The following is a 25,355-nucleotide window of genomic DNA, read 5'->3' as shown; positions in this document are numbered from 1 at the left end:
TCTGGCACCACTCCAATGGTGTAAACAGACACTTGATAACAAGACAAAAAAGAAAGGATTAAATAATCATATATATATATATATATATATATATATATATATATATATATATATATATATATATATATATATATATATATATATATATATATATATATATATATATATATATATATATATATATATATATATTTGAGAGAGAGAGAGAGAGAGAGAGAGAGAGAGAGAGAGAGAGAGAAACCGATAGATATATAAAAAACAGGTAGATAGAGAAATTAATATAGACAGGTGTGTGTGTGTGTGTGTGTGAAAAAATGTACACACTAGCACACGCACAGAACAGTATGTTCTCTCTGTTTTTGGAGCAGCTCTTGGTAGGCCCTCTTTTTTTCATGTTGCATTGCTAATATCTCTCAGCCTTGGCCTGTCTCTGTGTGGCAGATTATTTGAAAAAAAAATGCCGGCGTGGCGCGTGTGGACTGTGGAATATCTAACAGAGGAGCACGCCCACCCCAAGGCCTGGCCGGTGTGTGGTGCCTGGGTGTGGCATGTGTGTGTGTGTGTGTGTGTGTGTGTGTGTGTGTTTTGTGTGTGTGACCCCTACCACCCTGTAGTCGAAGCCTCATCCACGCACACACACACACACTCAGACACACACTCTCTCTCTCTCTCTCTCTCTCTCTCTCTCTCTCTCTCTCTCTCTCTCTCTCTCTCTCTCTCTCTCTCTCTCTCTCTCTCTCTCTCTCTCCTGCTGGAAATTGTTGCTATGGAGACTAACTTTCTCCCGAGTACTGGGACATCTGGCAGAGTAGATCAAGTTCTCCTTCCTGCCTGGCTGCTTGTGTTTCTCAAGCCGTCTGCAGATCAAGGCTGGCAAGTAGGGGAAGAAGCGTCCGAAATTCAGGTTACTTTTCACGGAAGGCAACCTCGTGGGTTGTGCTCAGGAAAGCAAGGCGGGATTAAAGACTTGGTTTGTACAAGCAAATTGTTTATTGCCCACAACTACACTAAACACACGTTAATCCTATCATGAAATACTTGTTAAAGTTGCGTGCCCTGCAGGACACTATGCTGAGCTGCTCCCTTGCGCCCTCCAGAGCTAGGCGTCTTGTGGCCCAGCTCGGGACACGTGTCTTGACTATGGACCGTATTCTGAAACCCTTTTGCGCTGCATTCAAAATGCTCCGGTTGAAGTTACACAGGATTTTAAGGCTGTTTTTTTTTATGGTTCTAGTGACAGACTAACGATAATTCTGCATTACTAACAGGAGAAACACTCTTGAGAATCATCTTTGCAACCTTTGAAAATAGTCCTGGTGAGAGCGCAAAGCGTTTGTGAATGCTGGCCTATGTTCGATATCAACTACGCTACCAGATACTTGACATATTTTATTGCTATGAAAAAAAATGGGGTGGCAGAGATATTACAACATTAATTATTACAGGTATCTCTAAACTAATGCTTATAATAGATTGTTGTGGCGAGAGACACACATACATTTACGAGTATATCAAAGAACACAGTTGAAATGAAAATGAAGTATTGTAACCTCCGGTGTGAGGAGGATCGGCAGTCTCACTGCCTCCGGCTCGACTTGTGGCGCTTTCTGCCTCGACTCCTCACGCTCAGGTTGTCCTCCTCATCATAGTCGTCGTCGTCGTCATTGTCGTCACCTCTCTCGGAGTTCTGAAATGAGGGTCGCGTGACATATTAGATTAACCCTCACTGCTATGATCGTCCTTTGTTAACGTTCGAAAGACTGTGAAAAATGGTTAGCATTAGTGAGATTAATAATGTCTCCTCTAGCCTGCAGAACTATTAAAAAAAAAAAAAGTGTAAAAACGTGTCTAAAACCTTGCTAGTGATTATGGAGAAAATTATCTTGTAGTGAAAGAATTAACAACACACCAAATAAAACTAAACAAATATTACTTGTCTTTAGCACATGGGCCTGTATTAAGAAATGCATTGCTCTCTAACCACGGCTATATTTGAAGGCCACTGAGATGATTAGTCAGGATTTTCATGAGTGTTTTTTTTTTCTTCTTCTTTTAATAACGTACGAATCTTGTTAGTCCTTGTTAGATCCTTCAAAACTCGTATACTTCAACTAAAGACTTTAGAATGTAGTGGAGGTGCGGCCAAAAGTGTCTCAGAATATGGTGCACAGAAATAATAATCAACATCTTTACAGTTCCATTAACAGTAGTCTTTCTTACCAGATAGACGAGAGGCGGCGGGGGATGGCAGAGAGTGCAGGGGGCGCCACACTTGCACACACGGCACCCAAGGTAATCCGCCGCGCGCCCCGCCTCCACCCTGAGCGCCACCAGCTGCTGCAGGATCCGCCGGTGGTGCTTCCTCTCCATTTTGATGTTCCGAAGTGAAAACACAGAACCGTCCGTCTGGGGAAATAAGGCAAGGCTAACTTGTGTAAGAGAGAGAGAGAGAGAGAGAGAGAGAGAGAGAGAGAGAGAGAGAGAGAGAGAGAGAGAGAGAGAGAGAGAGAGAGAGAGAAAATAGATGGATAAATAGATAGATAAGAAGGTAGGTAGATAGATAGATATATTGAAAGACAGACAAATAAGTAAACACGCAAATAGATAGATAGATAGACATAAGTAGAGGGATAAATATATAGATAGGTAGATTGATAAAGAAAAAAAAAAGATGACCAGTGATAAAGTTAGCATAGATTACTTGCACAAAGGTTCACATATCAATTCCCTCTAAATATCATGATGCGCCAAGATGATCTGCTCGCGCCAGTTCCCCCTCCTCCCCCTCACCTCCACGGCCAGGTGTGTGCAGGTGTTGCCGATGGGGACCTCCAGGTGGCGCCGGATGTTGCGTTTTCCCTTCACCTTCTTCTTGCGGGCGTGGGACAGGAGGTAGGCGGTGTGGCCGTCCAACCCTGCAAACAAACACACACACACACACATGGACATAATTATCATTAAACACACATAAATTCTTCAGTTCTCGAGGTATCAAGCCACACACACACACACACACACACACACACACACACACACACACACACACACACACACACACACACACACACACACACACACACACACACACACACACACACACACACACACGGATGAAATCATGACTTTTAAGAGGAAAGTTTCAAGACCATTATCCTCCAACTTTTGATAATCCTTTTGGCTTTCTCTTTGGGCTTTTTTTTTTTTCCTTCTTGTTGGTGCCCTAGGCCAGTGTCCCTCTAAGAAAAAAAAAAATCTCCAGTTCTCGAAGCATCAGTCCCTCATCACTCCTAACCTGTTCCCGGCCAAGCCTCTGACAGGACTTTGCATGACAGGCGACAACTTACCTAAGTCTTATGCCAAAATAGAAGCATCACACCCGTTCATGCACCCCAGAAACCCCCGGACCGGATCATCCCGACCTTCCCGCAGCTCAAGTGTCACTGCCCTGTCCCCCAGTAACTCGTGTCCCTCTCAGTGTCCCTACTAATCCTGCTCAGCGTTGTACACCATTGATTCCCTCAGACGCTTTTAACTCTTTTACTGTTTTGGGCGTCTTTTGTTAACACTTAGATCGCTGTCGTAAACTGTTTTGTATGGATATAATGGAAAATAGTAACATGAGATTGCTAAGCTACAGAAGTATGTATTTTAAGAGACTAGTACGGAATATAAGTCTTTTAAAAGTTGTAGATGATCACGGGGAAGATTGACCAGCAGTGAAAATTAAACGTAAGGAGTGAAAGATTGGTAAATTTACTCATGTTTGGGTAGATTAGGTTGTGTAGGTGGGGACAATTTTGTTATTTAATCTTTTACAACAATTTACGCATAAAAAATAAATAAATAAATTCGCATACTTACAAATTATCATTCATAATTTAACTTGAAATTTAGAGGGAAATGTGTGTGCATGTTTGTTGTTTACTCTTATAGCTATTTACTACTTGAACAAAATATAGATTCACTTACAAACTGTCTTTCCTAAATTAACTTGATCTTTGATTTTTTTTTTTTTTTTACATGAATATTGCATATGTTCTTTAAGGAAAGGCTAGTGGTTTATCAGTCTGTTAAAAAGACATGACTGGTAGAAATTCGCAACAAGAACACTCATGAGAGGCGGCAATAGTCTAGAAGAGATTGGAGCATCGTGTTGGCGCCTGAATGAGCTCTGAACTTATTCTTACCCATGAAGGGAACATACACAGCAACGCAAGAACGAGGAAGAGGAATAGTGCAGAGAGGGCAGCGTGACCTGCCACCGACAGGACAGTGATGAAAAAGAGAATGCGACGTGAAGGACAACAACCCTTGAGAATATTCCTCGCGAACACACGAGGCTAAAGTAAGAACATTTATGACAAAACCTGTCTCTCGAACCTGCTCTGGGAGGTGCTCGCATTAAAAGATCAGGTTACCCGCCCCTCCCTTCCCAGCTCCCCGTCTTAATCCTGTTGACCTCTTACCGATGAGTTGCCGCGCCGCCCTTCGGGAAAGCGACTGTTGGTCCATGATGGTGAGGGCATCCATGGTGATGACGTGCAGCTGGATACCGAGGGACAGCAGCGTCTCCCTCGCCTTGACAGTCTGGGGCGCCGCGCTCTGGCAGGATGAAGGTCAGAAGAGGTCACATAAGCCATGACATTTAACTAGCCTCACAGAATCCATTAAAGGAATTATTTAAAAAGCGTAGCTATGTTTCGTAAACTCATTCATTCAGACAGTCAAAGGTTAGTTGATTTTGTTCTCGTGTCGCCTCTTGTCAAATTTGTGTCTGTGTAAGGTGGCTAGACAGGAAAGTTGAAGAGTTTATGCATTGCTGTCGTCTTTATATAAAGCCTGATAGAATAGCTGTCAAAATTGACGTGAGACGTTATATATGTACACTGGAAAAAGTGTATTTTTATCGTGGAACATTGCAGGGAGTGGAGAAAGTACGTAACTTTTTTTTGTGTGCGTGTGTGTGTGTGTTTCACCTACATTTGTCGAAACTGCTTTCGTGTTTCATCTACACCACTCCATCCATTTATTTTATCATCTGTCGAATCAATCATCATTAGAAACATGGCTGGATAAATTATAAAAAGCTGCTTTTCAACGACACCATTTAGTCTTTGGTTTGTACTTCAAGAAAATTATCCAGCAAAATCCAAGAGAAAGAGATAATGCTATTCTGAAGGCTTTATCAGAATCAACCTAGTGACTGGTGCCTTGAACGCGTCTTCTAACTAGCGTCCAATAACCACTCAGCCTTCAGATACTTTCTAGGATAATTTAGTGACTTCTCCCTTCAACTCATCTCTTAACTGACTTCATATGAACACCTAGTCTTCAGATGCGCGTCAGGCAAGAGCGCAGTTCTCACCGAGACTTCGCAGCGAGGATGTTGGCAGTCGAAGAAAATGATGGTCTTCAGCGCCCGCTCGGAGAAGTCAAGGAGGGCCGAGTTGAGGATTGTTTCAATAGGTAGTGCCCCGTTGTCCACCACTGTCTCGGCCACGTTCTGGAAGGGTCCCTCTGACGGCGGTCCTCGGCCAATGTAACGGATCATCACCTTGGACCTGTTGGTTGGAAGGATAAGAGACAGCTGCACTGCTTTGTCGTGTTTTCGGTTTTGTTTCGTACGTGAGGAGAATGTAGCTGAGCGGCGCTTTGTGTGTGTAGGGGGGAGTGGATGGACTCAAGAAAGATCAGTTCTACACTAGTCTTCTCGGTGCGTTGCGTGGCTCTCACCTCTTTGTGTCCCTGGAGAGAGCCGTGACGAGGTCCTGCGGGTCACTCCAGCACTCAAAGTCCGTAATGATGACTACCTCCTTCCTCAGCCCTTCCGTGCCTTCCTCCCGCGTCTCCTCCAGCAAACACGAACCTATGAGGACATTACAGTGATGCAGAACTTTTGGTGAGCATGAAAAATTCACATGATTGTAAATAACAGAGACAAACGCCACTGAAAGACTACTAGTGGATAATAAAAAAATAGCAAATACAATTAACAAAGCAAATGGAGATGGAAGGATATAGAAACGCCATTAACTGATTAAATAAAAAAAAGGTCTTGGAAGGAAGGGGAAAAGTCTAATATATGAGTGATAGACAGACAAGAGAAACTTACTGCACGTGAGGTTGGGTGTGAGTTCGTGGTAGTGGCGGCTGCAGGCCTGGAGGAAGGCTTGCTGGGAGGCGCATTCCCACCCCGCCTGGCACGTCTGAAGGTAGGGCGAGGGAGGTACGCTGCGGAAACACCACCTGCGTACCTGCTGACTCGTTAGTAACACTCGTGACTCCATCACCGAGGAAAAGGAACAAAATGTAATGCACGAAGACAAGAAAAGAAGGACAAACCTGTTATTATCTTTCCATTATAACAATTAAGAAGAGGAAGGTGAAAACTAGATATGAAACTTAATATGAAACACGGAAGAAAACTGAATACCCGTAACGAAGAGGAGAGACTAAAAATTTCAGGAAAATTATGGGATCACCTCCGATACAATATACTCATGTAGGCCCATAAAGCAACTGAAGGCACGGAATGAAGGGTGCCATAGAAGTACGAGGACTTGCCTGTAGGGGGAATTGGAGCTTTGGAAGAGGTCAGTGCAGTGGTGTCCGTGTGGCGGCGACATGTGGGACTCCGGCAGCTGCGAGGCACACTGTCCTGGCGTGCCTACCCGCCAGCTCTGCACCCACTCCTCCTCCGTCGCGGGCTGGCAGTGAAAACAACCGCAAAGTTTATTCTTATTTGTTATTTCTTACGTGACTCGAAGTAATTAATCAAAATTTCGAGAGAACAAAGTTTTGTGTACTTGGATTATTTTTATTAGCCTGAAAGCAGTTATTAACAATATCTACAGCACAGTGTATTCGCACTGACCATTTCCCAGCGGCTCGTCATGTAGTCTGAGCTGTTGTCGTAATCAAAGACGCCGAGAAGACCGACCGTACCCGCGAAGTGCTGATCGCTGACTACCAGGCGGCACAGCGGCTGGTCCAGCTGGCACTCAAGGCTCAGGCCCACGGTGGAGGTGATGGAGGCAGCATTCCGCGACCACCGCAGAGTTAGGTCTCCCTTCTCCAACAGCGGCTGACGGATGTGCTTAGCGTTGTAGGTCATCTGTTAGTGTTTGGGAGAATGATATGAGTATGCTGCTGTATAATGTTTCCCTTGGGTCATTCACAGAAACATTGAGAAATTGATCTGACGCAGGGTAAATCTTAACCATGAGATTCCTTAGCCGGGGATCGAGCCCCTGACAGAGAGAACAGAAGAACAGCGCATTAGACGTTGAGAGGATAATTTTAAGGGATTTTGCACTCCCGGTCACTACACGGCTTCCTTCCTCCATTTCAATCAGCTTCTGATGCTTCAGTTTCTCCTGTACCATGAACACGGACCCCAATCTCTTTAAGGCTGAGCTCCTTCCATCCAAATTTCTCGTCACCGTAAACCAGCGAACACACCTTGAGTAGAGAGTCCAGAGTGACGATGTCGTTGCCGCTAAAGAAGGTGAGCACCTCCCGAGGGCGGCTGTCCAGGTCCTCCATGTGCAGCGTAATGGCGGTGGGCGTGGCGGCGTGAGTCAGCAGCACCAGCAGGTGACGGCAAGCGTCGGTCAGGAGGGGCGTCACTTGGCGGCCGTCCCAAGTGATGCCTTGGTCCCACCCGAACACCATAGCCTCCCCTGCAGACACACCGTGGCACCACCACAGGTGTTAATGCTTTTTGTCCGGAAAACTAGCTTTTTATGCATCCACTGGATGCATAAAGTGCTATAGTATTGTGTCTCATAGAGGACGCACAAAGAAACCGAAAAAAAAGAGGGACAAGGAGGGAAAGAGATTGGAAAGCCTAAGATGGGTAGCATACACACTCCGAGAGGAATTACCGTACACGGGCCAGGTAAGGAGGTACCGTGTTCGCGCCCAGTAAGCCTTCGTCCAGCCCTCAGCCTCCATTAGCAGCCGCGGACCCTCTTTATTTACCAGCCAGTGGATCGTCTCCTCCAGATCCCTCCTCATGCGGCTGGGCATCGCCACCTGCACCCCGACAAAAGGAAAACAACACTAACATTATTATCCTTATGTCATTTAATTTTGTAGAAATCTTAATTTGTTAAATCTCACTGTATGCTTTTCCTGACCCTGATCATGAGCGCTGTCTGGTGCGGCATGGCAATGCTGATGGTTGTTACGTTCTGCAGGTGCCGGAGGAGTGCGCTGCCCTTGTCCCGCAGCCCTTCCCAGTAGGCGTTTTCGACTACAACCTGTTACAGAGAGCACACTGTCACCATCACTGAAGAAAGGTAGAGCATCTCCTCAGTGCATCTGACACTAATTAATACAGGAGTAAGAAAGTTGATGAACACTTCTTTATCTGGTTATGGAATAATTGACGAATGACTCGGTATTGTCCATTGTTCCTCAGTGCCAACTGAAGACTCACCTTCTCCGCCCTGGTGAGCAGTTGGTCGGTCACATAACCCCGCACGCCCTCACGCCGCCCAATCCTTCTACGCACGGCGCCCATGGCCCTCGACACCAGGGCGTACAGGCTCTGGAGGTACACAGGTAAGGGCTCTTCTTAAGTACATATACTCGTAAGTGAGTAGTATGCTTCGCATCACTGATAACCGTGACCTCAATCAAGGGAGAGAAGACACTCACCTGGTCGTCGTTGTAGGTGAGGGCTGCCAGGGTGGCGTGCACCCGTGTGAGGGGCGGCCCCAGATGGTGCTGCAGCCTGGCCGTCACGCCGCTCACCGCCCCCACCACTCGCTCCTCGGCTGCACCTGCAACATCGTGCATGGCATTGCGTACTGCTTCCTTATTTCTTTAAAGACCAGATTTTATACACGAGTGGTAACGTTTACTGCAACCACCTAATGTTTGTCTCGCTCCAGAAAGTAGTGAGTGTGGGATCTAAAAACTGGTACACTCGTAGTGTACTGCGTTACTTGTTAAGTACAAGTGTACTTTGTGTAGTACTGGTTGACCGTAATGGAATAGGATGTGTGACGCGACACGCTTGCCCAGTGTACTGGTGCACCGAGAGAGCAGGAACCTTACTGAATGTATTTATTGCATCTGTAGTAGCGTTCTGCAGCAAGGTGACTGTGGTCGTGGCGACGTTCTCTACCGAGCCCTTCAGTGTGGAGAAGGCAGAGTGCGCTGCCGCCACGCAGGTATCCACCATAGCTTCAGCGTGCCGCACCACGGCTCTGCTCACCTCGTGGAACAGACCTCCACCCTTGCTGGAGACATCGCCCACCAACTTCGTCCACCTGCGACGAAGAAACTAATTAAGACATTTTATTTCTCTTCACAGAACATTTTATCATAATGACAAATATTGGTCATGGTAATTATGGTCAATCGTGGTTAGGAGAATGTATGTACGAGTATGAGCTAAATCATTTGTTACGGCGAGAACTTACAATTGTAAAGAAGTGGAGCGGGTAAAGTTAAACGTCTGGTGGATCAGGTCCTCTGTGTCGCTGATGAGCGGGGTAAGGTAGAGGCCGCCTTCAACCATCACTGTGGGGTAGCCGAAGTCCCAGAGCGCTTCCACCACGGAGGTCCCGCGAGAAGCGAACTCTGACTGAGGGAAGGAGAGTGTCTTGCTGCCCAGATTGCCCAACCCCGCGTACGAGTATACTTACCTAGCTTTAGTCGGCTGACGGTGGCGAACAAACAGCTGATGTTTACATAGATATGCGTATACGTGACTCAGTTTGCTCAGATTTTTTTTTTTTTTTGATAATTTGTATCACGTATATTTGTCTTTGTGAAGACTTTGCTTGAAATAAGAGCGTACATTACGTAAAACAAGCGGCACGTTTTCATGAGGAAGAGACCAGCATATAGCAACATGACAAATGTATCTGCGCGACCCACCTCCAGGCGCGAGAGTGACGGCACCTGCCAGTCAGTGAGCACCTCTAGCACCTCCTTCTGAACATTGGCCGTGAGGGTGAGCGCCGGAGGAGTGTCCAGTGGCCGCAGTCTTCCGGTGCCCACCTGCAGACCCAGACCCCCGGGACCGGAGATCTGGCCCACCTTCAGATAGGGACCCTCGTGTTCCTCTGCGGCAAGACAAGAAGAAATGTTATATTAATGTGTGTGTGTGTGTGTGTGTGTGTGTGTGTGTGTGTGTGTGTGTGTGTGTGTGTGTGTGTGAGTGTGTGTGTGTGTGTGTGTGTGTGTGTGTGTGTGTGTGTGTGTGTGTGTGTGTGTGTGTGTGTGTGTGTGTGTGTGTGTGTGTGTGTGTGTGTGTCCATAAATTCTATGTTCGGTCATAGATGATTAGTTAGGTTCTCATAAGATTTTTTTTATTTTTAATGCAGAATCTTTCTCAAACGACCATTAAAATCATTAGAACACTTTTCAAAACACCACTGATTTCCACGAATGCCTGCTAAAATATTGGAGATAAGAAGCTGAAACGTTTGAGAATAAGGGCTAGTTTCATTCTCACATCTTCAATTCTCGACAGACAAACACGCTGACAAGCACACGCGTAAATTATCCCGCAAATTATAATAAGCTGTCGGACGAACAAATTCAAGTTATGTGTCAGTACCTACCTACACCCAGCGTCTGCACCATCACATAAGGGCCATTGGTGGGACACAACTTGAGCATGTTGTGTGTGGGCGCCAGCGTGGGAGTCTCTAGCATCACACCGGCCATCATACACTTCCTGGCGTCCTCCTCTGCGCTCCCACTCCACATCTCCACTGTACGCCCGGAGTTCTGAGCCTGCAGGCGTGTCTCCATTATAGACTCTCGCACACACCTTTGTCACCTCACATCATCATAACAGGTATGTCTCAGACTTCTTACCTGCACTTTATAAACGATGGCCCCCTCGTCATCTATGTCGCTTTGATATCCTAGGAGCAGGAAGGTGTTCCCGTACTGCCAAACACAATGCAATTAGTACCTGAGAACTTGCGATGTCTTATCAACTCCTCTCAGTCAATCACCCCTTTTTTCTGGTAAACTCTGGAACTCGCTGCCTGCCTCTGTATCACCTCCTTCCTATGATACGCACTTTTTCAAGAGGGAGACTTCAAGACATTTATTCTCCAATTTTAGATGATCCTTTTTGACCTTCCTTAGGAACTGGCACCTCATTGGGTCTTTCGTTTTTTGCTCTTTTTATTGCCCCCGACCAGTGCCTCCCCTCCCCCACACAAAAAAATAATAATAACTTCTGGCACTTTAAACACCAGCATATGTTTATCTTCTACCAATTTCACGAAGCAGATGAGAGTGGACTTCCTTACCTGTCCAATTCTAAACCTGAAGTGTTCAGGGAGGTTCATGATGACAAGGATCACCTGGTCACTTTCCTCCGCGAACAGGTCAAGGAGCAGCTCCGTGTAGCCCTCGCCCTCAGAGTGTAGGAAGTTGATGGCACGCGGCTAGGGACAGATGCAGGAGGTGTAATGCATAAGAACATGAGGAAACAAGGAAAGCTGCAGGAAACCATCAGGCCTACACGCGGTAGTCCCTTTAGCAAAGTGTGTGTGTGTGTGTGTGTGTGTGTGTGTGTGTGTGTGTGTGTGTGTGTGTGTGTGTGTGTGTGTGTGTGTGTGTGTGTATAGCCACGTCACGTACCCTGCCGATGGAAGACTGGTCAAGGGTACAGGAGAACATGACTTCATTGGCCACGCGGCGGTAGTTCCCCTCCAGCAGGTACTCGATCTCAGACTTGGGGATGCCCTTCACGTGGCGCCGGTACTGCACGAGGCCATTGCCGCCGTGAGGGTTCCTGGCCATCACCACCTTGCCGTAGCTCACTGTCTCGTCTGTCTCCCACGTCACCTCTGCAATGGAGGAAACAAACATTTTAGACTCTGTTTAGGATTATTTTCAAAGGCTGCAGATATAATGAGTCAGGTTTTCATGTGTGTTTTTTCGTATTGGCAGTATAGAATCCTTGTTGAACTATTACTAGAAACGCACTCTCTGTTAAATTATCACTAGAAATAAGAAAGCGCTCTTAAAACCCCCATTAGCCTCCACTACAGCCTGTTAAAAAATTGATATGATTTTAAGATACTGAAACGTTTAATGAATTGAGACGATGCATGAAACTCTTAATTCAGCCATTTCACAAGAGACTCCTACAATGACCAGATGAGATGTGATAGAATTTTTAAATATTTGATAGTGAAAGCAATCAAGGCGAGGTGACTCACTGTACTGGTTGTAGGTGGGGTCCCGCATCACCTCCAGTGTGGCCTGGAAACTAGTGATGGCTGAGGCTCGAGGGGGCTGCTCCAAGGGATACTGCACGTCTCCCAGGCTGTGGTCAGGGGCGAATGGCAGTTCCTTGGCCACGTGCACCTGTGTATATATGGACTTTGATACGCGAACTTCAAGATAAACAATGAGTGTGTTTTCATTTGAGTGTATTGCATATTTGATTATCAGTAGAAGATCGAGAAGACAGAGAGTGAGATGAAAGGATGGAATTGCGGTATAACAGCAAAAAATGGGAGTCATAGAGGAAGAGAAGATACAAGGAACAGATACAACTGGAAGAGACTCGTACACTGCGCCAACCCCTGATTAGGTAAACGGCGAAGGAAAAGTTACCAAAGTCCTTCTGTGGCCAATCCTTACCTGAGGAGGCGAACATTGGAATAACAGGTTGTATTTCTGTTTGTTGCTGTTCCATTTGATGGCTTCCAGCTCCACCTTGAGGGGCACGACGCGTCCCCCTTTGTCCCGCTGTGTGTACGCCAGGGATCCGCTGTGGGCTGACTGCCACTCACCACTGCCTGGCCACACCACCCGCGGTGAACGAGCGGATAAAGGGGAAAAAACTTCATTAGAGAGAGAAACAGGAATACTTCCATGATATCACCGCCACTAGTCTGGAAATGCCCGTTCGTAAACGTGTGATTTGGAGTGTTCTTCTTCACCGGCAGTGTTGTGAGTTACTGAACTATCAATACACGAAGTAGTCGGTCCAAGAAGAGAACATGAAGACTATCGAAAGGGCCTGGAGGACACCTCGAGAGGGAGAGAAAAGGTAATGCATCGATATACTTGAAACGGAACAACAAATACCAAGAGAAGACGCAGTGGACAGGGATATCTGAAGAAGATTCTTGGAAGACGGGAAAAATGTAACTTAGATATCGCTATGAAAGTTGAAAGCAAGTTATGGTGTCATCAAAAAGCAGCCGGCGAGTCTCACTGAACAAGATGCGTCCCTCCAGCAGGTGTTTGAGGGTGGGCGTAGTGACGGTGAGGGACAGCTGGGTGTCCTTCCCCTTCCGCAGCGTGCCAGATACCTTCGTTGTTGGCCAGAACTCCAAGAACTTCATTTCCAGCTCCATCTGACGGTAGAAAAGGGAAGGTTATACGTGTTTGCCATAATTTGTCGTGTTATCGAGTTACATTCTTGCACTACCAATAGAGTGAGTGAGTGACTTAAGCGACACTCACGAAACTGCCTCAAGTCTTACCATTGAGTCATGTTACCTATAGAACGTGAATTAATGAAGACATCTAAGTGTGTGTGTGTATGTGTGTGTGTGTGTGTGTGTGTGTGTGTGTGTGTGTGTGTGTGTGTGTGTGTGTGTGTGTGTGTAGCACGTGCCTCATCGAAGTGATTGTTGACAAACAGTTGGAAGAACTTGTACTCCTCCACCAACGTCTGCAGGATGTGGTGGGTGAGGGTGTCCTCGGCCACCATCGTCCTCAGCCGCCCCTTGATGTCCCTCTTAATCTGCCCCACCACTCTGTGACACGAAGGAAGGAGAGAGCATTGTGGCAACGTTACAGACACATTCTGATAGCGTTACAGACAAAAGGCAAGAAGAGAGCATTGTGATAGCCATTTGGATTCCTTCATTTTGGCAATCCGCCCGTTTTCTGTTTACTACCTGTAGCCGTAGACCCAGTCCGGTTGCGCGCCGCCCTGAGCGAGGAAGGCCAGCAGCTCGATACTCTGCATGAGCATCTTCTTCACCAGCTTGAGGGTGTAGCCGTTAGGCTCCGGCAGCAGCGAGGTTTTGATGGTGGCTAGCATCTCCTGCTCCGCGTCCCGTGCCCTTCGTGGTGCGAATAACCCAAGAAGCAAAATGAAGCACTATGTTTGGCAGTAATTGAACGCTAATTATCAGTATTATTACGCAGGGAATTATCAAGACATTTCTCCTCCAGTTTTGGATAATCTTCATGGCCCTTTACTTTTAGGGACTGGCACCTCAATTGCCCTTTTTTTTTATGTTTTGTAGCCCTAGGCCAGTTCCCCTATTACTTAAAAATATACAGTCAAAACTCAATTCCAGAGAGTGTTTTCATAATCGCTGAGAGGAGGACTGCCACGTACGTGTAAGCTCCGGTGATCTGCATGGCGAAGTCGTTGAGGAAACAAGCCAGAAGGGAGCCGTAGGTGATGCCGACCTTCCGCACCAGAAGACGCAGGCCGCTGCTCCCTCCAGGATGCTGCATGGCTACCGTCACCAGGTAGTTCTCCTATAAAAAGTTCCGTTCAAGCGTTTTGTCGTTCGTCACGTTGATAGTAACTTTAATGGAGCTCGCCTCACCCTTACCTGCCCCGAGCGACATTCCGCGTTGACAGCGAGTTGATAGGCGCCGTTCAGGTTGAACCCCACAGCCATCACCAGGGTCAGGGGTGGGTAAAGGGGCTGTATGCGAGAGAAAATTATTTTGGTGTAAAATTTGGTGTACACCGCATTGGTGTAAATACTGCAGCGGACAAATCTTGTGTTGGACATGACTGGGATAGGCTACATGTGTAAAATTTATTTTAGGATATCCACATAGTATATGTTGTTGATATATATATATATATATATATATATATATATATATATATATATATATATATATATATATATATATATATATATATATATATATATATATATATATATAAGATGTAAGCACTTAAATGTCGCAATGGATACAAATGATTTAAATGAATATAAATACTGGTAGGAAAATTCATGCTCAGAGAGAAATACTATTAGCTTACCTTAGGTTTTCGACTATACACTCTCCAAACGAAAAACCTGAAGCCAGGATGTAAGGGAATGCATACATAAGACTCCTACTTCAGCTTAAACTTTCCTGCCAACTTCTTTTTCTTCTGTTGGCGCCTCCATTGTCTCGCGCTGACCTGCCTGCCATCTGTACTCACCTGGGACACGCTGAAGGATAGAGTGGTCTCCAGGACGTGCAGGGCCGCCCCGGGGTGTTCATACTTCAACGCCACCTCCAGGTCTCGTCCCCCGCGGTCCCATTTGACACCCCCGCCACCCTTCACGTCTGCCCAGGCCGCGTGCCCCTCGAATCCTGATCCCCACATCTGTATGTGCATGTCACCATTGTCACCTCACTCGCTGAGTTCCGCATTGGTGTAAATATTGCAGCGGACAAATCTTGCGTTGGGCATGATTTATTTAACCAAATGGACTCTCTCTCTCTCTCTCTCTCTCTCTCTCTCTCTCTCTCTCTCTCTCTCTCTCTCTCTCTCTCTCTCTCTCTCTCTCTCTCTCTCTCTCTCTCTCTCTCTCTCTCTCTCTCTCTCTCTCTCTCTCTCTCTCTCTCTCTCTCTCTCTCTCTCTCTCTCTCACCTTTAAATACAAGTTTCCTCCGGGGAGTGCAGCAAGGAAAGTGGTGAGGGCAAGATTGACTGCGGCCTCGGCAGGAGTCCAGAGCACGAGGGCCAGCGCCTGACCCGCCTCAGCGTTCCCCACGCCCAGCTTGAGGCCCGCTGAACTCTGGGGAAGATATACTTTTCTTTGACATTATGACGGAGCAACTCTTGTGTTCACTTCCTTATCAAGCGAACTGTTACCTGAGATTGAGCAATGCAGTTTGTGTTCACCATTAAACTACACAATGAGTGAGAACTGATTGTCCAGAAGGATGCAGTTCAGCTCATGACAACATACCTGAAAGCTGTGAGGAAAGGACCCCAGGTGTTCAGTTTCCAGCCCCAGCACGAGGCGTCCCCAAGCCTGCCCTGGATCCATCAGGCTCAGGATGTGGGAGCTCTTCAGGCTTTGGTTTTTGGCAGCTCCAAACGACACTAATCCAATGGAGCGTTGTCCCTGCGTGAGCCAGGTGCGCCCGTTGAGCGAGTACATGTTCGCCGTCCAGCTAAGACTGCCCTGCGTGCCGCCAACCTCCCACCGCTGCTCCACCAGAGTCAGACGGACCTACAGATGTCATCATGCCTGCCTGATTGTGTTTGTTATGCATGATGACTTATGTGATACAGTCATCTGCGTAATGACAGTCATCTGCTCCCGGGCTAGATGTCTGTAAGGTCATTGCAATAAAGAAAAATCACAATGCTTCATTTCATCAGTAATAGATAAACTTCTAAGAAGCTCAAGCAAGACGAATCAGTAACACTTACATCCGTATCAACCCTGTTTATTGCGAGGCCCGTGCCGTCAGCAGGAGGAAGGAGCTTTCTTTTGCAGTCCACCCTGAGCTCCAGCTCCCCTGTGGGTGGTGTTTTAAGCCTTCCGAAGCTCTCCAGACTCATCACCACCGTGTTCTTTGTGGCCTCCTCCACCGCTGTCTCCTCCCCTGTGTCGGCCTCTTGCCTGCAATAAATAAGAAACATAGATACAAGATGAAAGTGAAGAATGCCGAATTTAACACTTGATATAAAATTTTGTTATAAATTTCCAAGTTATGAAAAAAAAAAAAAATATACATATGGCCACAGACTTGGAGTTTGTAGTACTATTAGTTGTGTTGTGAGTCTGCAAGTCCATCTCCCAGGCCAAGAGGTAGTGGACGTGGGCGTCCTGCGCGGCGGAGAGCATCACCGTCGCCTCCACGGACTCCTGCCCCACCAGCGCGGTGTGAGCCTCACCGTTTGCAGAGTACAGTTGGCCCACCGGCGTCCTCAGTAGTCCCTGTGACGGTACGATCGTGAGCAAAATGTGACACACTGACCTGCATTCTGTGTGTCTCTGATGCAGAGATGATCCTGAGTGGTGGACACCAGTGGCTGTTCTGATGTTACCTTAGCAAAGTGATAGCTGTTGAGCAGAGCGTCCCCGATGCCTCCCTCGACCAGCACTTGCCAAGGCGGCTGCTGGGCGCCCCCCACCACTGGCCACACTTCCTGCCTGCCACACACCATTTTTTCAGCTCGCAACAGAAACTTCATATTGAGGAAGCTGATTTTCTTCACACAGCATATCTCCACAATTTTATTTGGCTATAACACAATAATATTCGTACTCACCAAGGCAGCATCTGTGAGCATGACTACTGGACACTGTCATCGTCATCACCACTGACCTGATGAAGAGCGTCCTGGCGGCCTGATCAAGTCTCAGTGTGCCATTGTACGAGTGAGTCGGAAGACCAGGTTTTCCATCTTCTTGTAGCTCTAGCAGCAACGCCTCCGACACCACCGCGTCAGTAGACAACAAATTTATCTGAGCACGTCCGTTTATAACTCTCTGCCACGCCCACAACGCCATTCGGCACTTGAAGTCGTAGTATCCAATCTTCTGAACCGCGTCCAGCGATATGGTGCCGTTGAGCCATTGCTGTCAAGGAGAGGAAAGAGCTAGGCCGCTGCCTCGACCATCCCGGCATTGAATATTTCGCCTCATGTATGAGAATTGTGAAAAGCAAGTGCATGGGCATAACGAAGACTACTGAAGTAATTAAGTGGAAATAAATCATGTGCAAGAGGTACATGAGGTTCTGTAAACTGTGAAAGTTAAAAGATGCCTCCTTACCATAATTATGATGTGGGCGTTGGTGCGGGACACGCCTGCCGCTGAGTTGCGCTTCACTTTCAGGTCCAAAAGTTGATCCCCGGACCGATCTACGGTGAACATTACCGAGCACGTGGTGGGGACACAGTTGAAGGCGCCCACCAAGCTGCCATGAGAGAGGGACACGAGTCACACAAGATCAAGTCGCTTTACAACTATTCTTCTTCACAGACTCTTAAACTGCCCCTCACCTGAGCGGCGTGGCCCAGGTGTCTAGTCTGAGGGTGTTGGAGAAGCCGTAAGAAAGGGCATGTTCCTTGATCCTGGTTATGAGGATGGTCTCAGAATTCAGGGTCCGGCCTGGGTCCATCCTTGCTAGCAGCTTACTCTTATACGTCCCGTGCAGCACCTCCTCCAGGGTCTGCTCCACCTCAACCAGCTGGCCTGGATACACCACCTGGCTCGCCCCATCGCAAATAGGTCAAAATATTTTGATATACATATGTACTAGTCACTTCCACCTTACTGTGATACATTCCTTAAACTAAAGAAAAACATTGATCTTATCGCGTGTCTTTATCATTTGGCAAACGTTGCTCGTGCTACCTCCCTGCAGACCAACCTGAGCCCTGAAGGAATGAGAGAGGGAGTTGTCTGAAGCAGCTGTATAGTACACCACGGAGGACACAGTGTCTGATGGTTCTTCCGACCATGACACGTTGAATTCATGCCGCAGGGTGCCGGGCTGCACCAGTAGTTCATGGCCTGCCGACCAGGCCATGCCGATGGATTCGGACCGTACTGCTCGCCACAGCCGCAGCAAAGGGCGGATGGGTGTCGGAGGTGAGAAATATGGATTTCACACAATGAACAAGTACATGTGGAAATCTTTTTATCATAGAGTAATTCATATTTAAATGTTAGTAGTTCCAGTAATATATATATATATATATATATATATATATATATATATATATATATATATATATATATATATATATATATATATATATATATATATATATATATATATATATATATATATATATATATATATATATATATATATATATATATATATATATATATACTATACACTGCCAAACAAGGTCAGTTCACAGATTGGTGTTACAGCAAAAGAGCTTTTACGTAAAAGCTTATAATTTGAAGTGTGAATACCGGCCATTGCAGTGCGGAGGTTGAGCGGTCCCTTGTACTTATGAGAAAAATTGATCCGTGCGAGGTGAGCCAAGGCGAGGCTGATGTCCAGCTCCACCTGAGGAATGGTTGGCGGTTGTTAAGAGCTCAGAAAGCAAGTTATTCTTTAGGATTCTGAGAGATCTTTTGTCATCAAATTTCTAGGGCGAGAGAGAGAGAAAAAAAAAACATTGCATGTACATACTGTGCTCGTGTCCAGCAGGAGGGCCAGACTACCTCCCATGGGAGCCTGAATGCTGTTGTGGAGAGCACTGAAGGATACTCTGAGGGAGGTGCCTCTCGTGCCCCCTGCTTCGAATTGCGATATTCCCAGGAAGGTGACCGCTGGAGTCAGTGCCACGCTGAACTCAAACTGATTGGCGTCACCTGCCCATCTCACCTGCCGGGAAAGAGGAAGGCTTCTCTTTAAAAGGTTAGGGACATGTTGTAGAAATGTAGATTTTTTAATTCTTTGCAAGCAAAGAATTGGAGTCCCTGTACCGATGTTGAAACACACTAGAAAACCGTTACCAATATCAACGTTGTAGAAGATCTTTACTGCCATTCCCCTTACCTTGAAGTGCCCCTCGCCGTGTGTTGACCCCGCCAAGTGCACGCGTCCACTCAACCCCATACTGAAGAGGGATGACGACGTGACCTCCAGTGATCTGATCTCTAGTATCTTTAACGAGCCGTCAGTCCCATCCACCGTTCCCACGATCTGGCCTGTCATCACCAAAGAATACTGTCAGACTTTGTATTGTTTCCTCACAAGGACTATTTGCAAAGGGCGCAGAGATGACTGGTTGCCTTCTTATGGGTCTTTTTTTTTCTATTATTGATGCAGATTATTTGTTAAACTATGACTGCTGTCATGAAAAAAAAAAAGAAAAACATTGAAAATCACAAGAACTTCCACTAGAATCTGTTACGAGATAAGATGCTGAAGCGCTTAGGAATATGGCCCAAGGTGATGTGCTTCTTATGACACAACATTTCAGGGATAAAGTCATACTACCCCAGTTCTTCCCTGATGGATAAAAAAGGACATACTTGAGGCCTCCAGCTTCAAATAGGACAACAGCGGCCCCAGCGTCTGGAAAATGAAATCTGACTGGAAACCGTCCGTCTCATCTTTCACTGAGAAGTACACACGCACCGCCTCTTCCTCCCCTCCCGCTGGCGTCGTGATGAAGACCGATGGACTCCACACTTTCTGCCGCACCAACTGAGGTGTGGACAGTTGCAGGCGGAGGCCATAGCGGTCCTGGTCCATGCTTGCCTCCAGACTGGCGACCTGCGTGACTCTCTCTCGCGTGCCCGCCAAACCTGTCGCGACAGCACTTGCGATTGTTAGTGTGTGTGTGTGTGTGTGTGTGTGTGTGTGTGTTCAGTGTTCTCTTCCACCTTAGTGGCACTGTATAAAATGCTGCTATGAAATTAGGATTATAGTTTACATAGGTTGTCAGAAAGCTGCAATAAATGGATATCATCTTAATCCAGTCTGGCACTCTTCTTGGTCTGTTGGTTACGAATGGTGGAGGGAGGCGTCACTCACCTTTGAAGAGATACACGTGTAAGGGTGTGTTGAGCGTGACGGTAAAGGAGTGGAAGGGCGAGTTTTGCACCACCAAGCCACCACTGTACCTCTGGCCACCCGCCTCCAACACCATCTGCCTCATTCGCGTCTCGCCGACTGCACCCAGGAGGAAGCAGTCTTTATAAACACTTTATGACATTAATATTTTTTAGCATGCATATTCATTTAGCGTTTACAGAGACAAAGTGACATTACAACGCAACGTACTTTTTGGGAAGGAGAAGGTCACGTTGATGGGCTCTGCAGGATTCAGCCTGGGCAGCGTCAGGGAGCGGAAGTAAGGGGCCAGCCAGCCGCCGCGCCCCATCATCCCTCCCGTCATCTCTCCGTCTCGAGCCTCCAGACACACCTCCAGCACCTCCTCTCTCCCCCAGCAGCTCCGTGAGGTACTGCGGATGTAATCTCGTTAGAATGTTGCGTGTGCAGGGAGGAGAGTGTGTTCGTGTGTGTATGTATCAAGCTCACTCACTTGGCGGGTGCAAGGGTGCCGTTCAGTGTCGTGTCTCGACGGTTCATCCAAACGTGGCCTGGCCAGTTCCGCGGCAGCCGGACGTGGGCATGCAATCCTTCGCCCTGCGCAGACAATATTAGTAGTAGATGGTCATATCTTAACTCACACACACACACACACACACACACACACACACACACACACACACACACACACACATCACAAGACAAAAAATGATGAAGTATGTTTAAATATGCATTTTCTGCGCCATTATCTCTACTTAGGAAATCACTTGTAATGCGCCTGTTAAGCGTCAGGTTTAGTCTTTGAAGGCTCGTCTAGGTGAATGCACTGAGACAAAGTAATAACGCTAGTGAAGCCTTTGACCTCATACTGGTAGCTGGCGGAGATGGGGAAATCGAGGGTCCAAAGGAGGTGGCTCACAAGGGGTGCCTCCCTCCCGCCGCCCACGTTTGCGCGGCCCCACAGCACCATGCCGCCACTGAGGTGAGGAAAAACACATTGTACACATCTGAGTCTTACTCACCCTGCTCTGGCAATGAAGGTAATGCTACCTACATGTATTATTACGAGTTGCTCCGTGAAGGTGTGAAACGGGATTGCCTCACCTGGCCACCAGGTTAAACACTCCTCCCCCCACCGGGGCGATGTGATCGCAACGGGCGTTGACGCCAGCCATCCCGTGCACCCCGAGGGCCACGGGCACTCCTGAGGAGGTAGCCAGGGTCAGCGTGTTGTCCAGCAGCGGCGCCAGAGCCACAAGCTGCGGAAGGTGCCGCTACTAGAGGCTGTCGGGAGGGGAGGCAAGCAAACAGACGGGAGGCAGAATGCAGAGTAGAGTGGAGTGAAATGTGAACAGAGGACGCGTTGAGGACAGGAGTGTGTAAGTCACAAAAAAGGTAATTCTCGTTTTCAGCTAAAAATGAGGGATTGCTTATGAAAACTGTCGGGAAAGCAAGCTTAACCAATCAGTCTTTGTTACACTCTAGACAACACGTGGGAAGGAAATGTGATCCAACAAGGAATATTTACCACAGCCCTGAGCGGAGCCTGAAGCTTTGTGGCCAGAGCTTCCAGCGGAGAGGAATAGCGAAGGTCTTCGAGGTGGAGGTAGAGCGCGTGAGTGTCCAGGAGGCGGAGGTACAACTCAACGGTGGAAACTTTAATCCTGTATGCCGCCGGTATTCTTGTTATCACCTGTAAGCAGTGAACTACGTGTGAACCACTATAGCTAACATTTCTAGTGCACATATTATGAAATCTTTTACGAATACTGCTAACCACGTTTTCATGATGAAAATTGATGGCCGGTGCTAAACTGACCTGCTGTAAGAACTCAGTGATCTGGTTATGAGTTACATCCCTCTTGTCCCTTGATTTGCTGCCCGCCATGCGTGACACGATGGACCACAATTGCGAGGCGGCAGATCCGGCGGCGTGAAGCATTTCCTCCACCCAAGGGACGCTCAGCACCATGGCCTCCACACCAGTCACGCGCAACATCACCTTCACGACACGAATAAGAGACAAATGTTAGGCTGCACATCTACGTGAATACACTTCAGGAGACAAAAGAGAGCGCCGGTGATGTTATCAAGGGAAACCATATAGACAGTAACCTTCAGAGACGCACCTGGGCAAACTGATGCGTTGCTCCCTCATGGTGAAGAGCGACAGTGAGGTATATTGCCCTCGGTGCTGGCGAGTACCTGCCCCACGCCAAGTCGCCCGTCACTGTCACGGAGGTGCGGGCGTCCAGGTGCACGGTGTGGGCCAGGTGGCGGGAATGTCGTCTGGGGTCATACCATACCGGGTCAGGTACGCCGGTGACCAGGTCCGAGGCGCTCAGGACCTCCTTCAGACTCAGCAGGCTTGGGTCGTCGGATGAGATCACCGACTGAATGTGACTCCACACATAGGAAGCCACTGAGGGGCAAGAGATGATTCATGTCAGGAAGTCCTTAGACATCCTGGCATCGTGTATAGTACATGACAACTATGAAATCCTAAGAGACCTTAAAGGATGTTTATGAAAGTAAAATCCAACCTTGTGTGGAAAAGTCGTCGTGCGAAGAGTCGAGGGCCTTAGCCACCGTCTGGATGAGGTCAGGCTGAGAGGGGAGGCAGTGCACCAGGCCGCGGTAAGCTGCGATGCGAATTTCAGAGTCAGAGGGACTATCGAGGCCCACCTTCTGCAGCTCAGTCACGCCCTATTGTACACGAAGAAATCAGTTAACCTACACCAGCAATGAATCGTCTATGAAACCTTAACCTCAGACCAGTCTCCTGCTTTCATTCACGACCTGAGCCATGGTGACAACAATCATATTAACGGACAGTGTTCGACTTTGATTCCTTCGCTCATACATGTTCACCTGCATGTCACAGTCGACGGTGGAGAGTGTGTCCATGGCGGCGACGATCACGTCCACGTTGTCGGTGGCGAAGCACGGTCCAAGGGAGGTCACGTAGTCCTGGGGCCGCGTGCTGAGGCCGCTCACACTCCGCAGCAACCGCACCGCCTGACCACAGACACACATGAAACTATAATATAGACACGAAAAGGAACTGAGACGAAGAATGAATGAGAGACATCCCACACGAACATTCCCTTTGTATTCAGATGTCGTCCCTTGGCACCTGTTTACTGAATCTCGCACGCTCCTGATTTTAGGTAAAAAAAATAAATAAATAAATAAATAAATAAATACTTGTCTTTTATAACAAAAATATGCTAACTGAGGAGAAACAGCTGAATAAAAACATGACCACAACAAACCTCAGCATAGTCACCACGTTCACAGGCGCCTCTGGGCAACAAAAATGGTCCACTCTTTTGCAGCAGACGCTGGAACAGCTGCGGCGCCACCTTGGAAAGGCCTTCCAGTAGCACAGCCACACCTGCCACAGCAGGTGGCGTCTGCGTCAGCAGATAGTCCACGAGCTGAGGATACAACAAACCTCAGTCAAGGCCAGCAGGAGCCTCCAGTCCACCCGCCAATACCATACTTGCATGTGTGTGAATTACGTGTGTGAATTACGTGTGTGTGTGTGTGTGTGTGTGTGTGTGTGTGTGTGTGTGTGTGTGTGTGTGTGTGTGTGTGTGTGTGTGTGTGTGAACATATTTAATCTTGACATGAAGCAGATGCATGCTTGACATCTGTATTAATTTTGTATATAAATAGACCAGCAGTGTAGATTGAACAGTATTGAAAATTCTGACAAAAGCTTTGGTTTTTCCACTTGCCTCGTCATACACGATTTGGTTCTCTCTGCGGAGGAAGAAGTCCCTGGGCAGGGCTTCACTGGAGTGGTGCTCGGGGTTCACCAGGTTGCGCAGGGCCAGCGTGAAGAAGTACTCGTCGTCAGAAAAATTAAAATTCCTGGAAGCTCGCGAGAGTTCCTGTGGGAGGAAAAGAAAATACTTCATAAAACCCTCAAAATAGTGGGCTTCACGTTTTTTTTTTTTTTTTTTAATTATTATTGCATTGCATAGTCTAGCCGTCGGTGGGAACGGCTCCGGCTTTCAAGAAGTGATGTTATGAAATGCACAATCCTACCATCAGCGTCATGAAAGACACTGCGGGCGTTCATGGGTCACTACCCTAAAAAAAAAAAATTAATTAATTAATTAATTAATTAATTAAAATCAAACAACGTAAGGACCGTTACGCTCCCTTGAGCACAGCGATGCCTTCTGGTAAACTCAGATAATTATTCAACCGCGTATATTGAACACTCATAGCCTGAATAGATTGCTTGCCTTGCATGCACGAGACTGTCAGGAAGAGTAACACTCACCGCCAGCTGCTTCACGAAAAAGTGCAGAGTTCGCGGTCCTCCAACCACAGCCATTGCCAGCGCCACGCCGCGCCTGAACAGAAAATAAATAAATAAATAGATAAATAAAAATTAATCAAATCAATAAAAATAAACAGCTAAAATAGAAAAGAGGTCAGTATAGTAAAAGTACTCGGCAGGCACCAGACTAGACGAGGTCATGGAGGCAGCTGCCTGTGCCAGATAACGCAGGGATGAAGGGACAAAAAATATGAAAATGAAAGTTGTCGATGAGCAGCTCTCTTATCTCGGAAATTAACAAAAACAAGAAAATTAATAGCTGATACATGTAATTTACCTGACGTTGACGGGGCAGACGGCGGGGAGGTCAGGCAGTTCTGAGGTGGAACGCGCCAAGACATAGGACAAGTATGACAACCTCTGCAGGAGTTCGGCAGTGAGACGCTCCTCACCCTCACTGAAACACACTTCCTCCATCAGCTGGAGTACATTGCCCTCTGTGGTGAGAGATAAGATACCGCCCCGTCTCAGCCATCACACC

General features: G+C 47.2%; 1 protein-coding gene and 1 long non-coding RNA gene across 5 annotated transcripts in view; one reads left to right on the top strand and one right to left on the bottom strand.

Moving 5' to 3' along the window:
* Positions 1–974: 974 nt before the first annotated feature.
* The window catches only part of LOC135114231 (uncharacterized), a 29,237-nt gene continuing 4,856 nt past the window's right edge, over positions 975–25,355 (bottom strand). For 2 of the 4 annotated variants that reach the window (XM_064030019.1, XM_064030021.1), the window contains exons 8-63: positions 25,152–25,311; positions 24,815–24,887; positions 24,261–24,416; positions 23,793–23,957; positions 23,389–23,535; positions 23,061–23,223; positions 22,647–22,939; positions 22,337–22,519; positions 22,046–22,210; positions 21,622–21,776; positions 21,380–21,494; positions 21,011–21,114; positions 20,749–20,930; positions 20,500–20,637; positions 19,995–20,270; positions 19,516–19,667; positions 19,147–19,341; positions 18,924–19,020; positions 18,367–18,545; positions 17,996–18,201; positions 17,766–17,910; positions 17,317–17,570; positions 17,036–17,141; positions 16,735–16,925; positions 16,415–16,607; positions 15,945–16,211; positions 15,624–15,770; positions 15,188–15,355; positions 14,577–14,672; positions 14,354–14,499; positions 13,905–14,072; positions 13,619–13,760; positions 13,214–13,355; positions 12,634–12,791; positions 12,207–12,354; positions 11,623–11,831; positions 11,289–11,426; positions 10,843–10,917; positions 10,584–10,758; positions 9,895–10,082; positions 9,435–9,598; positions 9,067–9,281; positions 8,665–8,789; positions 8,444–8,554; positions 8,142–8,264; positions 7,887–8,037; positions 7,462–7,682; positions 6,875–7,114; positions 6,565–6,707; positions 6,113–6,246; positions 5,734–5,866; positions 5,366–5,561; positions 4,467–4,602; positions 2,791–2,915; positions 2,221–2,406; positions 975–1,687 (exon numbers count right to left, since the gene is read on the bottom strand). In XM_064030019.1, the coding sequence (XP_063886089.1) occupies positions 1,577–1,687; positions 2,221–2,406; positions 2,791–2,915; positions 4,467–4,602; positions 5,366–5,561; positions 5,734–5,866; positions 6,113–6,246; positions 6,565–6,707; positions 6,875–7,114; positions 7,462–7,682; positions 7,887–8,037; positions 8,142–8,264; positions 8,444–8,554; positions 8,665–8,789; positions 9,067–9,281; positions 9,435–9,598; positions 9,895–10,082; positions 10,584–10,758; positions 10,843–10,917; positions 11,289–11,426; positions 11,623–11,831; positions 12,207–12,354; positions 12,634–12,791; positions 13,214–13,355; positions 13,619–13,760; positions 13,905–14,072; positions 14,354–14,499; positions 14,577–14,672; positions 15,188–15,355; positions 15,624–15,770; positions 15,945–16,211; positions 16,415–16,607; positions 16,735–16,925; positions 17,036–17,141; positions 17,317–17,570; positions 17,766–17,910; positions 17,996–18,201; positions 18,367–18,545; positions 18,924–19,020; positions 19,147–19,341; positions 19,516–19,667; positions 19,995–20,270; positions 20,500–20,637; positions 20,749–20,930; positions 21,011–21,114; positions 21,380–21,494; positions 21,622–21,776; positions 22,046–22,210; positions 22,337–22,519; positions 22,647–22,939; positions 23,061–23,223; positions 23,389–23,535; positions 23,793–23,957; positions 24,261–24,416; positions 24,815–24,887; positions 25,152–25,311 (9,074 nt within the window). In that variant the 3' untranslated portion in view covers positions 975–1,576. Of the gene's footprint in view, positions 1,688–2,220; positions 2,407–2,790; positions 2,916–4,466; positions 4,603–5,365; positions 5,562–5,733; positions 5,867–6,112; positions 6,255–6,564; positions 6,708–6,874; positions 7,115–7,461; positions 7,683–7,886; positions 8,038–8,141; positions 8,265–8,443; positions 8,555–8,664; positions 8,790–9,066; positions 9,282–9,434; positions 9,599–9,894; positions 10,083–10,583; positions 10,759–10,842; positions 10,918–11,288; positions 11,427–11,622; positions 11,832–12,206; positions 12,355–12,633; positions 12,792–13,213; positions 13,356–13,618; positions 13,761–13,904; positions 14,073–14,353; positions 14,500–14,576; positions 14,673–15,187; positions 15,356–15,623; positions 15,771–15,944; positions 16,212–16,414; positions 16,608–16,734; positions 16,926–17,035; positions 17,142–17,316; positions 17,571–17,765; positions 17,911–17,995; positions 18,202–18,366; positions 18,546–18,923; positions 19,021–19,146; positions 19,342–19,515; positions 19,668–19,994; positions 20,271–20,499; positions 20,638–20,748; positions 20,931–21,010; positions 21,115–21,379; positions 21,495–21,621; positions 21,777–22,045; positions 22,211–22,336; positions 22,520–22,646; positions 22,940–23,060; positions 23,224–23,388; positions 23,536–23,792; positions 23,958–24,260; positions 24,417–24,814; positions 24,888–25,151; positions 25,312–25,355 lie in introns of those variants that run through there. The other 2 variants (XR_010275462.1, XR_010275463.1) reach the window with 2 other exon arrangements.
* Positions 8,184–14,535, top strand: LOC135114234 (uncharacterized). The gene is made up of 4 exons (XR_010275464.1): positions 8,184–8,303; positions 8,426–8,568; positions 10,493–10,822; positions 14,313–14,535. It is a non-coding gene; the product is annotated as an uncharacterized LOC135114234 (long non-coding RNA).

Source organism: Scylla paramamosain, chromosome 27 (genome assembly GCF_035594125.1).
Source record: "Scylla paramamosain isolate STU-SP2022 chromosome 27, ASM3559412v1, whole genome shotgun sequence".
NCBI lineage: Eukaryota > Metazoa > Arthropoda > Malacostraca > Decapoda > Portunidae > Scylla > Scylla paramamosain.
Note: the sequence above shows the minus strand (reverse complement) of the source record. Positions and strands in the feature narration are given on the sequence as shown.